This window comes from Pelecanus crispus, chromosome 4 (genome assembly GCF_030463565.1).
Source record: "Pelecanus crispus isolate bPelCri1 chromosome 4, bPelCri1.pri, whole genome shotgun sequence".
Taxonomy (NCBI): Eukaryota; Metazoa; Chordata; class Aves; order Pelecaniformes; family Pelecanidae; genus Pelecanus; species Pelecanus crispus.
This window is the reverse complement of record NC_134646.1, coordinates 37,674,545-37,689,470: the sequence shown is the minus strand read 5'-3', so window position 1 is coordinate 37,689,470 and position 14,926 is coordinate 37,674,545. Positions and strand designations below refer to the sequence as shown.

General features: G+C 40.9%; 1 protein-coding gene across 4 annotated transcripts in view; it reads right to left on the bottom strand.

The window, feature by feature from the left end:
* The window catches only part of TRIM2 (tripartite motif containing 2), a 37,048-nt gene extending 29,165 nt beyond the window's left edge, over window positions 1-7,883 (bottom strand). For all 4 annotated transcript variants that reach the window (XM_075708832.1, XM_075708833.1, XM_075708834.1 and 1 more), the window contains exons 1-2: window positions 7,741-7,883; window positions 5,388-5,625 (exon numbers count right to left, since the gene is read on the bottom strand). In XM_075708832.1, the coding sequence (XP_075564947.1) occupies window positions 5,388-5,625; window positions 7,741-7,874 (372 nt within the window). In that variant the 5' untranslated portion in view covers window positions 7,875-7,883. The remainder of the gene's footprint in view (window positions 1-5,387; window positions 5,626-7,740) is intronic.
* Window positions 7,884-14,926: the final 7,043 nt, after the last annotated feature.

Sequence of the window (14,926 nt, the reverse complement as noted above, 5' to 3'; positions counted from 1 at the left end):
ACAATATTTTATTAGGAAACTCTTAACTCTTTTAGGTAAAAAACTTCCATTTCTTTTGAACGAATGTCGAAAGTTCATCTTTCTGTCTCTTCAGAATTAAATGCTTAGGTTCAAGATGTTTTAACAAGCCCCTTACTTATTTGGTATCTTTATCTTTGGATAAATTATTAGAATAATTTAATATTTCTGTTTCCTATTGAACACTTCATAATAAACATAACTATATTTGCAGCAACATGTATAAGAAAGCAAGCATCTCATTGGCATATTAAAGTTCAGCCTGATCAACTTTCTTCCTCTTTATTCAAGCACCAGAGAATCACAGAAGCTAGAATGGTAATAGCAAGCAGACCACAAAGACCTAATGTGTATGTCTGCACAGAAATAGTCATCTTTGCCTCAGTCAAATTCAAAATGTTTTGAGTGAAGCAGCTTTCATTTCCCATTAAAATCTTTGGATTGTGCCATAGCTGAAGGAGAAAGAAAACCTAATATTAATATGATTCAGGCTTCAAGAGCCTAGATAAGCTGACTTCCTAAGATTTTGTCTAGCATTTCTTAATCGGGTAAGATTCATTTATAACTACAGACAGACATGTGTTACTGGCTTTTCCTCTCTCCCCTCAATGCCCAACACAAGTATCACATTTTGTGACATTCCCAAAAAGCTTTTCATGATAACAGGTTTGCTTTACAAAACAGCTCAGAAAAAAAACATTTGCCTGAACCCTTCCTTTCCAAATTGAAGAGAGCTCTTGGGTAGGATATACTATGGCATCCAACACTGGCTTCAGCTGTGTTTCCACTGAAGTCAACAAAAACATTCCCATCAGCTGTCGTGAGATGTGTTTTAATACCCACTGGTTCTGAAATCCCACCAACTCCCACCTTAAACCAGACCAGCATATTTCAGTGCAATGATCTAATTAGAGACCCATGCATATCTTCACTACTGTAATTTAACTGAATTTACAGAAACTTTTTAATTTGCATAATCAAGCACGCAGGTGCTTCTGAATTAGACTTCATAAAGCCAAAGCACACTAATTCCAGCCCTTCAAAGTTCAGGTCTCAAGAAAAAGGCTCTCGCCAATCACAAGCCCCCTTTATCTAAAATCACATTTGAATAATCACATTGTTCATCCTCTGCTTTCTATTTGTTTGAATTAAAAGAGCAGTCCAGAGAAAAAGGGTGAGTCTGCTCTTTGCCAGCCTTCTTCCTCATCTCACATACATGCTTAATTCCTCTGTCCCAGGGCTAGTGTGTACCTTAGCTTTGTATGTTTGGGCTTTTAGAAGAATATAAGCTTGGATTACCTGAGGGCACTTCCCAGATATCTGGAAAAATTTAGAAGGTGGGCTTTTGTTCTCCCTAGTCATACCTTTTGCCTTACCCATGCAGTAAACCTGAAAGCTTTAAGCAAATTTTAAAAAAAGTTTTGTAAGACTGTCATGACTTAACATGCTTACTTACAAGTGAACCACCCAAATCCCTTGTATGACTTTCCAGTTCAGTCAAATATGATTGTATCAGTCACACTATTGCTTCCTAACTGTATTAAATGTTCCTTGTGAGGCAGAACAAAATTTCATCAGCAGTGAGCTCAGTTTATTAGTTCTAATGCTCATCAAGAGTCTAACTCTGACATTCTGAATTTTGTATTTAGCCTCAGTGACACACTGAATATTGCAGAGTACAGAAAAAATTAGATTATACTTTAATGGAACACATGAGTAAGTGACATGGTAGGAAGTACAGAGGTAAGGAGAAAAAATAAGGTTTAAAAGGTATGTTATGAAGTCACTTCATCAGAATATCAAGGAAGGATTGGTGCTTTTTTATTTTTCTAAGAGAAGCATACAGGCAGTAAGCAACACCTGCACAAGTTCAGGAAATGTTTTTCTAGACAAGATCTTATACCTGCCAAGTTGCCAAGCTATTCTGTGATCTTTTGAGAAAAAGCTAGTCAGAGATAAGGCATTCTCTCTTGTTACAAGCATTTAATTTAATATTGGGTATACTCCCTTGTTACACTCTATAGGCAGAAACACTGCACCTGGAAAAGCATGGATCCTAGACTCTGGGCTGGCTTTCACTTCAAACTCAAATAAAAGCCAAGCATGGACTTTTCAGGATGGGTGACTGCAAAGAGGCTACACCACTCATTACACATTATGAAGTAATGGATGTACAATTTCACAGCCTTCCCTGTCTTGGCTGTTGTACCTGGGCCCTAAATGATTATAGACCACTGTTTCCAAACCAGGATGCTTACATCCAACAAGAGCTGCAGGTGTTTAGCAGCTGAGAATAAAGCCAAATTTATTCTAATGTGTAGATAGAAGATAAGAATCTTCTGTTAGGTTCAAAAGTTCCATAACATATGTGCCCTATCACCATGATTTAACAAGAACATGTATTTGTGCTCTGTGTTGGGTGAAAACGAGGAAGTGTTTGTTTATAGTTCAAGCACAGTGTCCTGGTTTCAGCTGGAATAGAGTTAATTTCCTTCCTAGAGGCAGGCACAGTGCTGTGTTTTGGATTTAGGATGAGAATAATGTTGCTAACACACTGATGGTTTAGTTGTTGCTAAGTACTGCTTACACTAGTCAAGGACTTTTCAGCTTCCCATGCTCTGCCAGGTACACGAGAAACTGGGAGGGGACACAACCAGGACAGCTGACCCAAACTGACCAAAGGGCTATTCCATACCATATGATGTCACGCTCAGTATAGAAACTGGGGGGGGGTTGGCTGGGGAGCAGCAATCGCTGCTCGGGGACTGGCTGGGCATCAATCAGCGGGTGGTGAGCAATTGCATTGTGCATCACTTGCTTTGTATATTACTATTATTATTATCATTATTATATTGTTATTATTGCTACTACTTTTTTACTTTATTTTGTTTAAATTATTAAACTGTTCTTATCTCAACCCAGGAGTGTTTCTCACTCTTACTCTTCCGATTCTCTCCCCCATCCCACCAGGGCAGGGGGAGTGTGTGGGCTGCTTAGCTGCTGGCTGGGGTTAAACCACGACACACAGGAAAACATCTCTCATGTTAAGATACTACAAGCTAAGCTTCATTTTTCATAAGAACACACACAACAAAGATGCCACAACAGAGGAAGAGAGGATGTGTGCAGAAGAAATAAGATGCGTACACACATATGCAAAATATGAGTGGTGGGAATAAGAGACCAACTGGAAAGGAAAGTATGTGGAAAGAAGGGAATCTATGTGGCCTGAGGAAGGCTAAGTTACAAGCAGACAGGCAAGCCAATGAGAAAGTATCTATGCATCAGTTCCTCTCTGTTCTTAATCAGAGAGGTTTAAATCCAGCATGGGTGGAGAGATTGAAAAATCTTGTTTAAACAGAAACTTATGTCTGAGCTAATACAAAGAAAATCTGGTAATGTTTAAATGAAATATACTTGATGCAAATTTTTCCCTTGATAGTAAAAATACAACGGGTCTGACCCTACCCCAAGCAATATGTAAAAAATAATGGAGAGGGGATTCAGTGCAGAATGACTGCTGGTTCTGTGAAGACATTGTCCTCCAGCTACCACCTCAATCCTCTCTCAGTCCCTGAAGCCCCCAGCAAAGCTGCTAGCAGCCAGGTACTTGCCACACAGTGCCCTTGTGCTGTGTACCCATGAAGCCAGCAAATGCCCATTTTCTCAGTCAGGCCTAAGGTGCCTGGCACCTTGCCCTGTGCACCCTGCCCTTCAGCCAAACCCACCTGGCCAGCCTCAAGCAGCTCTCCCCAAAGCTCATCTCAGCTCCTCCCATCACAGGGACTAATGTGTGCACTTTAGCTTTTAATTTCCTAGCTCACAAAGCTTTAAACTGGAGTCACTCTCAGCCTGTCCTCAGCCCTCCCAGATACTTACTGAAGCAAGAAGATATTCCCATCACACACTACTCAGCATCCTAAAAGGCATGCTATGTTTGAAGGCAAGCCAAGTAAGTTTGGTTTAGAGGACTTACAAACCCACCCTTGCCTACAAGGGAGTTCTCAGAGAGGTATAAGGGGACGTATTTTTAATTGTAGGCAAACCATTTTTTAATAAGCACACACAAAGAATCAGCAGCTGATAATGTAAAATGCAAAACAAGTAACATCTCATTTTGACTTTTTTCTGCATTTCACAATCAAATGGCTCCTATCACGATTGCTGTATCAGAAAAGAACTGTAATTCATTTTAAGGAGAGCCAATAAAATGCAAATAAAAACTAGGAATGTATTAATCAGTAACCACTACACACACATAGGTATAGTACACATTAAAGAAGTTACACCAGTTATTCATTAATCAGAGTGTACAGCAAATCAGTTCTACAAGTCCACCTAATTCCGGCAGGTCAGTAAAGGAGAGGAAACTGAGCTGTTTCTCTGTAAGTGTAATCACTACCTATCAGCTGAATTATTCCTATGCAACCTATATACCTAAAGTGACTATCAAATAAAACATTCCCAGAAAGTTGTCTTAAAATATGGGCAACTATTTCTTGGCTCGCATAGAAGCACAGCATTCAATTTACAACATGTCACTCAGCTTTGCAACGTGGTCTACTTACATGTTTGCATGAGCCTGGCTATGAAACAGCAGCTCACATGCCTACCATGAAGCCACACAGGTTAACACTGAAAACTGTGAAGTAAGCAGAGTTAGAGCTGTTCTTGTAATAATCTGGGGATACTTACTCAGCTGGGGGTACTTGCCAATGAATACACTGATATGATTTGATGGTGTATGTGGGGGGATGCTGGGCAAAAAAAGTAGGTGGGAGAAAAAACCAAAGCAGCCTGCGAGGACTGATACACGAGATGCACAAAACACTGCAGGATAAACAGGAGCTATCTGCTTCTAGCCTGTGCTGACCCAAAGCATCCTGAGCTAGCACACCCTTTTACTTGGCTCCACGTTAATATGCTCACATAGCTTTTGGCACTGCCTCAGTGTGCAGGTCAGTTAAGCTTATAAGGTCCCTGATGCATACTGCCTAAACAAGTCCACATGGACCCACAGCAATAGTTGAGTCTACAAATAAAAGAGCTATGAAAACCCATCCCAAAGAGGCAAAGGCACAAGGTTCAGCACTTGCAGGACAACAATTTTGACCAAATGTGCCAAAAGACAGTATCATCCAAGATGATTGGCAAGATGAAGTAATATCCTGACTACTTTAAGATGCTCTACTAAAAGGATTTGAGTTAATTTTAAGAATCCCTTGTCTTTTGTTGACAAACTATAAAATCAAAGAACCAGCGTCATTCCAATTCCCCCGCTACCTTTTCAGAACAAAATATCCATGACAAACCAGACCAGTCAGTACATATCAGTACCTGTACATATCACAGGAGTTCATCTCACTTACATTTCCATCATGATTGGGGCAGGAGAGTGGTTTGCCTGCAGCAACAGCGGTGACAGTCTCCAGGATGGAGGATTCTTCAATGCTGTTGTCCGGTGTTCGTTGCAGTACATCCATCAGGTTGGTGATAAAGAAGTTGTTCTGGAGTGCAGAAACCCCTTTCTCTGGAAGAATGGAGGTCTGGCGGCACACGGGGCAAGAAAGGGTTAAGCTATGGGCTGGAATGTAATTCTGTAAGCACCTATGGAGAAGGGAGGTGGAAGGGGAGAAAGAGAGAGACAAAATATCATCAAAGAGGAAAAAAATTCCCTTCAGTTTAAGAACTGGTTTGAAATAGTGCTACCCCTACTTACAAAAGGAAAGGTATATCACCAGGCTTCAGAAGTAAAAGTGGTTATGGGGATATTTTTTTTTTTTTTGCTTTAGATCTTTTTTCCTCTGCCACATGAAAAAGGCTTCAATAAGCTGATACTTATGTGCCTTTCTTTGAGATATTTGTGCAGAGTGGATCTATGCTTCCAGACATGTACTGCATCCTGCTCACAGGATAGTAAAAATGATAAACTATCAGATACAGTTTGACAGACATGAAGTTATTGCATCAACTATTTGAGCCTGTGTCTGACTAACCGGTGGTTGACCCTGATCTTTCCAATAGAATCTCCTTTATGAGCTTGTATCTGTGGGTTTAGTGTTTCAGAGCTAAAACCTGGTCCCAATGAAACCAATGGAAATTTTTCCATTTATTTCAATCAGGAAAGTTATTTGGCAGTCAGCCAGAATCAACAGAGCTCTCTTTGCTACACAGAGAAGCATGTCCTAGGTTATCACAGTTTATGTTAAGGGGAGTCTGGGGGGAAGATTTTTGTTTATTTGTGTTTGACTGGGGAGGGGGGCTGCTTAACAATTTTGTTTTATTTTTAAGAAAAACTGAATTTCACAGAATATAAATCTGACACAAAATTTCTCTGATCAACATACAGCAGACTGGTCTAGGTGATAGTGCCACTTTTGGCCTTGAAAATCAAGTTAACAGCTGCTGGGCACGCAACGTCCAACTGCAATTGGCAATTCGGTATAGTCCCATAAGCTGTGTAGAATGCAGTTCTTCAGGAGTCTAAAATTCCTCAAGAGATGCCAACCAAGAAAGTGTGACCTTGCACAGCTACACAGCCCTCATCCACTTCCAAAGGCTTTGCTTGCACCATTCTTCTTCTTCCCTTGGCAGCCCTCCTGACACCCCAGTAAGGGCTCTGTGAAAGGAGAGCTAAGGCTTTGTACATCAGCAGTACACTGGAGGAGTTCTTCCAACCTCTCTCCATAACCAGATCAGCCTAAGAGGATTACCAGAAGCCAACCTCAGGATTTACACATGAACTGAAATCAAGAAACTTAAGACATGGTGGCGAAAATCTTGACTTCACTGACTTCAGTGAGGGTTTCGCTGCTGACTTCAGTAAGGTTGGGGTTTCCTATTCTACAAAAGACCATTTCATCTGACACACTCAGAGATCTACAATTTTTCTTGCACCCTGTGCAAAATTAGGTATGCATACCACAATTCTAACCAAGAGGTGGATATCTCCTGAACTAAATGTTCACACAAAATACCATTTATTAAAATTCTCCTGCCATTCAGTATATAATTCAAAGAGTTGCATCCCATCATCAGATAAAGAACTTGAACGAAAAATTCTTCAGCTAACTTTTCTGCAGATGCTGTATTTTCCCCACCATTTGGTGGATAATATAACATTAAAATATCACTACGTATAGTCAATTCATTCAGCTGAGTACAGTAGAAGGCAGGTTGCTGTTTTATCACATCTCTTTTCAGAAAGATTTTCCACTTCAGTCAACCAAGCTGCAGAATAATGAAGACATTTAATCATAGGCTATTAATAATGTATATATCATGTCTAACCCTTGGACATTAAAGGATGGGATAATTATTTCACTGCTTAGTAAATCAACAAAGAAAGGTTTTTATTGTTTCTAATTATAGGCTAATCAGTATAAATTTGAGGCCATTAATTTGAGGTCCAAATTCCGACTGCCATCACCTTTCACATTGTTGTAACTGTATTCATTAGTTTCATTGGATTTACTTTTTATTTACTCTTGCATAAAGGGAATTTATTCCAAGTATGCCACTGCTGTCTCTTTTTCTTGCCTGCCACAAATAAGAATGTTTTTCTACACCCCTGCCTCTCCAGCCTTCCCAGATTTTATCATGCCTTAACATGATCTTTAAAAGTAAAGAGAAAAGTCCCCGTCCACTAAAGGATGCATTGTTCTGTGCTTGTTGCATGACACAAATACCTAGTTACCAGCATGAGGAAAGGACTTGACTTACCTCTCACAGAAAGTGTGCAGGCAGGGAAGTACTTTGGGGTTCTTGTAACGGTCCAGGCATATGCTGCAAATCAGAAACTGCTTGTCAATCTGACGGACCACAGGACTTGGGATGTTGGAGCCTTCACTGGCCATCCTAGACCACTGACATATGGGTTCTGTTCCCTTCTACCCTGCACACTGCTGGAGTGGGGTGGGGAAGAGAAGAAAAGAAGAAAAATGGCTTATAAACTCCATGAAATAACAAAATCAACAACTAATTCACTCACGTTTAATCCTTATGCAGGAATTCATATTTCCATATAAAAACAAAACAGTGAAGAATTAAACTTCTAAAATGGTTTATCACTGACGGGAGCCTGGGAAACAGTCAGCCAAGTCCACAACACCACACATAACACCTTTGTCTGAGCAGGTATTCTGGAAAGGCATGTTGCCTCTGGACTGAGAGAGTTACAGGGCTGTCTGGTTTTAAAGAAATCCCATGATAAAAACATTCTTGCGCCAGTAGGTTCAGCTAGCGCTAACACATACAGGGTTTCTTACATCTACAGTACCGCTGGCAAAAATGCTTAAACTGGAATTGCACCAGCCAGTCAAATGGCTGTGTCACAGCGTTTGAACCATTGTTCACCTAACAATTTTTTCCCTTATCAGTATTGCCAAAGATATGGTAGGTTTGGACTCCAGGAAGCCCCCAAGAAGGAACCTCCAGGACCAGCCAGCCCCTGGGAAGGGAGTGCTCAAATTCTGCATCAGCAACAGGGGTGAGGTAAGTGACGTGAAAATCCTCATGATAAAAGAAACTGAGCAAAGAAGAGGCAACTGATAGCTGCTGAGAATCAGCAAAGGTAGGGTGAAGGATACATGAAGCACATCCAAATAATAAACACAGGAAAAATGGCATTCTAGGCAGAAAGAGTAGTAAGAATCATGTTTCTAGGACTGAAGACCCTTCATAAGCCTGGCATATAAAGCATGAAATAAAAGGGCAAGAAAAAAGCTTACTGACTGACAAAATTTAAATCGCGGGTTAAAGGAACGCCAGCAGGCTTGGAACTCCTCCGGTCTTGGAACAAGGCACAGGGAGAGAAAAACTTAGTTTCTTTTCAGCAGGAGGCACAGATTATAGCCAACAGAATTAATATGTGGAAAGAGAAGACAGGGCAGGAAAAGGAAGGAAGCAACCTCAGAGAAAAGTAAACTGCCTGCTAAAATAATTTAGGAAAACCTGACAAGCAAAGGCGCTGGCAGGGTGGCCCAGCGAGAACTCCTCTCCATCAGCATTTCTAGCGGGCTGGAGCGCCGGGGAGGCGAGCGCAGCGTCTCTGCCGCAGCTCTTTCTGCCAGTCCTCCCGCACCCACAGCGACACGCGGGCTCCTCTTCCGTGTGAGCAGGGAGCCCAGACGGGCTCCTTCACCGCAGGTACACTCCTGAGGTAGTAACTCCTTCCCTAAACGTCTTCTACCCGGTTTTAGTCATCCATTTCAGGCAATTTGATATTCGGCTTGAAGGCAGGTCAGGCTTTCCAAGACAGAAATACCAAGCCCTCTGCCTCGGTGCTGACCACACTCATTCAAAGGTCACTCAATTCCACAATGATTTGCATGAGCCGTAGTATTTTATCGGCAGCGTTACATCAGATCTTCTTCCTGTACTGAATGCACGCCACACTAATCTGGCAGAGTTGAACTCACGCGTTCTTCCTGAGCTGTGCATTCAGCTGTATAGGTACGGTTTACTTACTGCATTGAGCAAGTGGCTATTTCTAGGACAATGACAGTGAGTGGGGAACATGCTGTACTGACCTCCCTGTTACCAGGTTCCTGGGGAATCACCTCTGTGCTGGCAAGTACAGCAGCACAAAGTTATTCACGATTAAAACACCCAACAGCAGTAACCGGCATGTAATCCAATGCACGACACTTAATGGCGGGCCCTTTTGTTTCCTTTTTTCTAAGAAAGGGGAATCTGCAAGGTTAAAAATTGCTATGATACTTGTAAAATATGTTCATGACCCAAAAATGCATGCGTTCAGAATTGATCATCTGTTTAAATTTTTTTCATTCCTTTCCCCATAGTAAGATAAAATGTGACTATTACATAAACACAAATTAATTTCACCTATTTAAATGCCATAAATCACACACAATAAATCTTAGGAGAGCAATTAGGAACCTGTGTTACTTTTTAAAAGCTTGACTTAAAAATGGCTTTATAAGAAGTGGAACCAAAATATCTACCTTTCACAAATGGGAGTAGAAAGAGCAGACTATCAAATATGCATTAATGTATTCATGCATTTAGCAGTATAACATGCAGAACATCAGTGATGTGTTTCAAAAGAAAATTCATTTCACCACTCATGCAGCTGCGTTTGCCTCCCACTCTCCCTACCCAAAAGTTTGGGGTGGGGACCCAAACAAAACAGGCAAGATAATCAGAAGCAGGAAGACTTCTTTCATGAGAAGGACACCGATATGTTATAAACAATGTAATTTTTTTGTTATAGACTAAGCACAGACTATTTAAAAAAACTGTACTTAAGTATGAAAGGTCTCCAGTAAATGCTGCCTGTCATTTAACAGAAGAAAGTTCTCTAGCAACCAGATATTTTCTGTAGTTTCATCTTTCTGCCATCAAGCACAGCTACACCAGCAAGCAGTGTTTATACAAGGAAAACTCCTGCTGCCTGCAAAATTTCATATCGATTTCATCTGATCGTCATCTTAGTCATTTACATTCCCCCAATCTTATTGCAAAATCAGGTGATTCTTAGCATTTAATCCACAAAGCTCATTCCAGTCTCTTTAATTTTCAAACGTTCACAGTTTAAGCTTTGTCAGTGAAAGAAACTACTACTAATTCAGAAATAAGTGCTTTTAATATTTGATAGTTTTGTCTGGGATGCAGCAGGCCATGATTATCATTTATGCCCTCTGCTCACATAAATCAGGTTTAAAACACACACCTGAAAATAGAATTTCATCAGTACATTTCAAGCTTTGGCCACTACCTGGTACGATAACTTCTTACACAAGTGGTTCATTTAAGAAGGTTTTTTGAGTATGGAACTTCCAGGATTCTGCAGCCTCCCTGAGGCAACTCCAGCTTTGATGCAATTTTGATGAATGTGATGTAGCTACAAGAAGGATGATTTTGCCCATTGACTCACTGAAATGTACAATCAAAGACTATTTGAGGAAAAGCTGGAGATTTTAGATGATGCTTTTGAATATTGCCAAAGACAGCATTCATTCTGATTTACTGCAGTACTCGCAGCAGTTCCTCAAGATAGCAACATAAGTTTCAGATGTATTAGCAGTGGGAGATTTCGCCACGTAACCCTATTTTTACAAGAAAAAACATTCTTTTTTGTAGTAACATCTTCTGAGCTCAGAAGCTGCCAGAGCTCTTTTTGGAGGTTTGTTCTCACAACCTAATAAATAGCAGTTGGAGCATGAGCTTTGAAAATAAGTCTGAGAATCGCTTCTCCACATATTTACACTTCGTAATTTAAACATGCAAAGCCAAGGGTTGTGAAACACTGCACCAAACGACATAAAACCCCACCCATTTATCTATAAGCAGCACACACAGGAAACCCAGTTCAGGTTTGCTGAATCAAGTGCAGAAAAGGGTTCTGAAACGTATACCCTTTGTCCCCCCTTTGAGGCTCAAGGGATGTTACCTTTCCAGCCACCCCAAAAGTAACATTGTTCTTCTTCCTTGTGCTTGGAGAGACGACTATCGATTTTCATTCAAAATACACTATACAGCGAAGAAACGAGAAAACAATGGCTCTCTAAGCGAGTGGAAAGCCTTGCCCTGCTATGCATGCATGCCTTCAGGAATGAAAGTCAGGGTGCGGCCCCACCCATATGAAAAGAACTTCTATAGTATCAGAAAAGGGGAAAAAAACATGTTAGGGGACAGCAAATAACAATTCCAAAAGAGTTGTTTCAGATAGATAGAACCATGTAACAGGAAAGTGCAGCCTTTCTACAGGTTTCTTCAAATGACCTCTGGAATTCCTCAACAGTTACCGAATTCTCTATTAGTCTCCATGGCCGGGCTGAGAAAAAGACACTGGGAAAACTTGTAACTGTTCAGGTCCCAGGATTTATTCCCAAAAGAGCTGAATTCTCTGTGGCTGACACCCTGCTATCACTGAACTCCACCCAGCCAGAGCCGCAACTAGCCTGAAAGTACAGCCTGAGGAGAACAAATTGCTTGCAGCTTGTTCATCCTCTTCTTATCAATGGTATTCACAACCCAGAGGGTCTATTCATGTATTATGAATGAATAGGTTTCCAATGGCAACATTTCCAAAGGAACAGCTAGGCCTTAAGAGCTGTAAGACAGGGTGGGGAACCTCACTAATGCTGCTTCAAGGACTGGGGGAGCTGGGGTTTAAAAGCCCTTAAAACAGATACATCGCCTGTCCACAGTCTTTAGGAATAAAAACCAGATTCAAGCCATTTCTAGCAGCAGCCCCAAAATAAGCCGATATAGAACACACCAAGCAAATTAATAATCATAACTGCCACACAGTCCACTTGTGTAAAAGGCTTGATAAGCTAAATTTGCATTCCTTTCTCTCCCACTCTTGCAATCAGCTTGGTGCCTTGTTTAAAACACAGCAACCCTCTTCATTCTTACAGCATGCAGAAGCATAATGAACGATCAGGGGCCAAAACAGAAGGAGCAACCCAGCAGCAGCCACCAGGAATAACACTGAGCAAACTTGAGCATTTTAGACCTACCCATCTTGTAGAAAAATAGCTTAATCAGTGCAGTGCTGAGGATAAAATCCTTGCAGGGACGGAGCTGCAGTTCCGCAGTAATCCAAACGAACAAACCATCATCTGTTAATATTTGAAGCCTCACGCGCAAAACTGCTTAAGAATCCCTATCACAGCATAGTCATCATTAGATGCACAACAGATTTTGTGCTCTAAGGAATGACGCTCCATTCCACGAAGAGGACAGGTGGAAAGAAAAATGGAAGAATAAGAGGAGGCCCAGTGAAGTCGTCATGAATTTTTTTTTTCCCCCGGGTCATTTACAAGTGGGAGACCCCTTCAGGATTCAAACCAATCAATCTTTATTTAGCACATCTTTTTCTCACTCAGCCTGTGTAGAAAGACTGCAGCAAATGGTGCAAGGGATTGTGGGATAGGGATGCAGCAGAGAGCTGCAAAGAGATTCGCTGGGTTATTTTTTTTTCCTCCCTACTCAGCAATCAGCTGTTTCGAGGCTCCGCGCAGGGCCATTGAATTTGGTCACCAGAATGTTATTACAGGATTAGCAGGCGGAGACAGCTACCACTGTGCATCTGGCATGTCAATGCAGCTAAGAAAGACATATGCAAATATTACTCACAAATCGGAAAAAGGATTTAACGCCCAAGGGGAGAGTAAATATTACGTAACATCCATTGCCAGGACATTGGCCACAGCTGAAACGAAAGCACTTTCGTTTATAAAGGAGATAAAGCTTAACACTTAATGATTCCACCCTGATTTTTCCAGGATTCAGAGTGTTTCTTGGACCATAATTCTTCCCTGCTCCAACTTTCAGCAACAACAAAAGACCCCACAAACGCTCTTTGTCCCTCCAGATGCGTGAAGCAGAAGCAAAGAACCTCTTCGGAAAGCTGCGCTACTGACACACAAACCAGCAGCAGTTTCTTCTACTACGGAGCTGCGTATTTGACCTGACTCAGACTCAAGTCAAATATTTAAGGCAGCAATTAGTAAACTCACATTCAGGGAACGCGAGAATCAAAGCTAACAGTCTGTTCAATTTTTGTGCAAACACTAATGCAAAGGTGTATTCTCTTAGTTAATCTATTTCCTTGTTTAAAAAAAAAATTCAAAATCACAGATCAATTCAGATCGTACTAGGCTATTACCAAAGGAAATAAAAAGAAATTTGGTGTCTGGTATTTTTCAGCTATGCAGAGAAGGTTGTTAAAAAGATGCTTGTGAATACACAGACGCTACTGAAGTAAAGCGACACAGAATTAGCTTTGTCTTCCAGTATAACAGCTAGTGGGTTTTGCAGACAAGGTAGTATTTGCATCTCTAAATACAGTGAATCTTTTCTTTTGAAAAAACAAATCATATGCAAGTATTTCAGCTAACTGAGGCTAACAAAGCTTCCCACAAATAAAAGGACACAAAGGTCCATTTGCATCAAGAAGAAAAAATGTGGGGTTTAAATACTGTCTGTGCTAGTCTGACTTAATTAGGACAGATACAGTTATTTTAGAAGTTTAAAATGTTGTCCTAAGCTATTTAAGCACAGTTTCCAGAATGTAATATTTATTCCATTCTTGGACTGATGAGGTAAATAGTATTAATAATCATCTGGCATGACTGAAATGTAATCTAAATTCCTGTTAAAAAATACAGATCCTGCGTACATGATTTAGTTTCCACTTGGCAATCATTTAGCCAGATTGGTTTTATGCATCAGGCAGATCCAGCCTGGTTTCCCTGGGTAATGCCCACAGGGTGAAAGCATGTTGTAATCCAGTTTATAACCTGAAATGAAACATCAGGCAGCGTGTATGCGTGTGTTAGGATTTTGGGTGCTTGTGCCAAAATACTGCTCCTCTGATTCCCTCAACATGTGCTGAACTCAGTCAAAGAGAGAGAACAAGGTATGTTTCGTTTTAGCTTCAACATTCAGCAGGTCAGAAGCAGCAGGCATCTGTACAGCAGGATTCACAGTTTAAAAAAAGGCCAGAAATTCCAGGTACATTTTTGGAGGGGTGTTTTTTTTATGTTTGGTTGGGGGGTTTTTGTTTTCTTTTTAAACTGTCTAGAGAGCCCCCATTGCAAAGAGCAAGCAACATACTTCACTCCCACAACAAGGAGATCCAAGGCCTTTTGTTTCTGCCACTGGAACAAAGACACGCTTACAACAAAAATCAAGAGAGAAAATTCAGGAGTGGCACTCCCAGAACTGAGGTGGAAGATTCTTGGACAGAAGCATGCAGACATCACTTTGCTGCTTGCTTTTCCTTGCTTATTTCAAGCATCAAATGTACATACACTAAACCAGAATGGCAAGTATTGCTCAAATTACTATTTCCATTTACGATCAGTAGTAAGGACTACGTTCCCCTTGAATCAGAACCGATCCCGTAACGTACCTCATGGCCAAAGGAGACTGC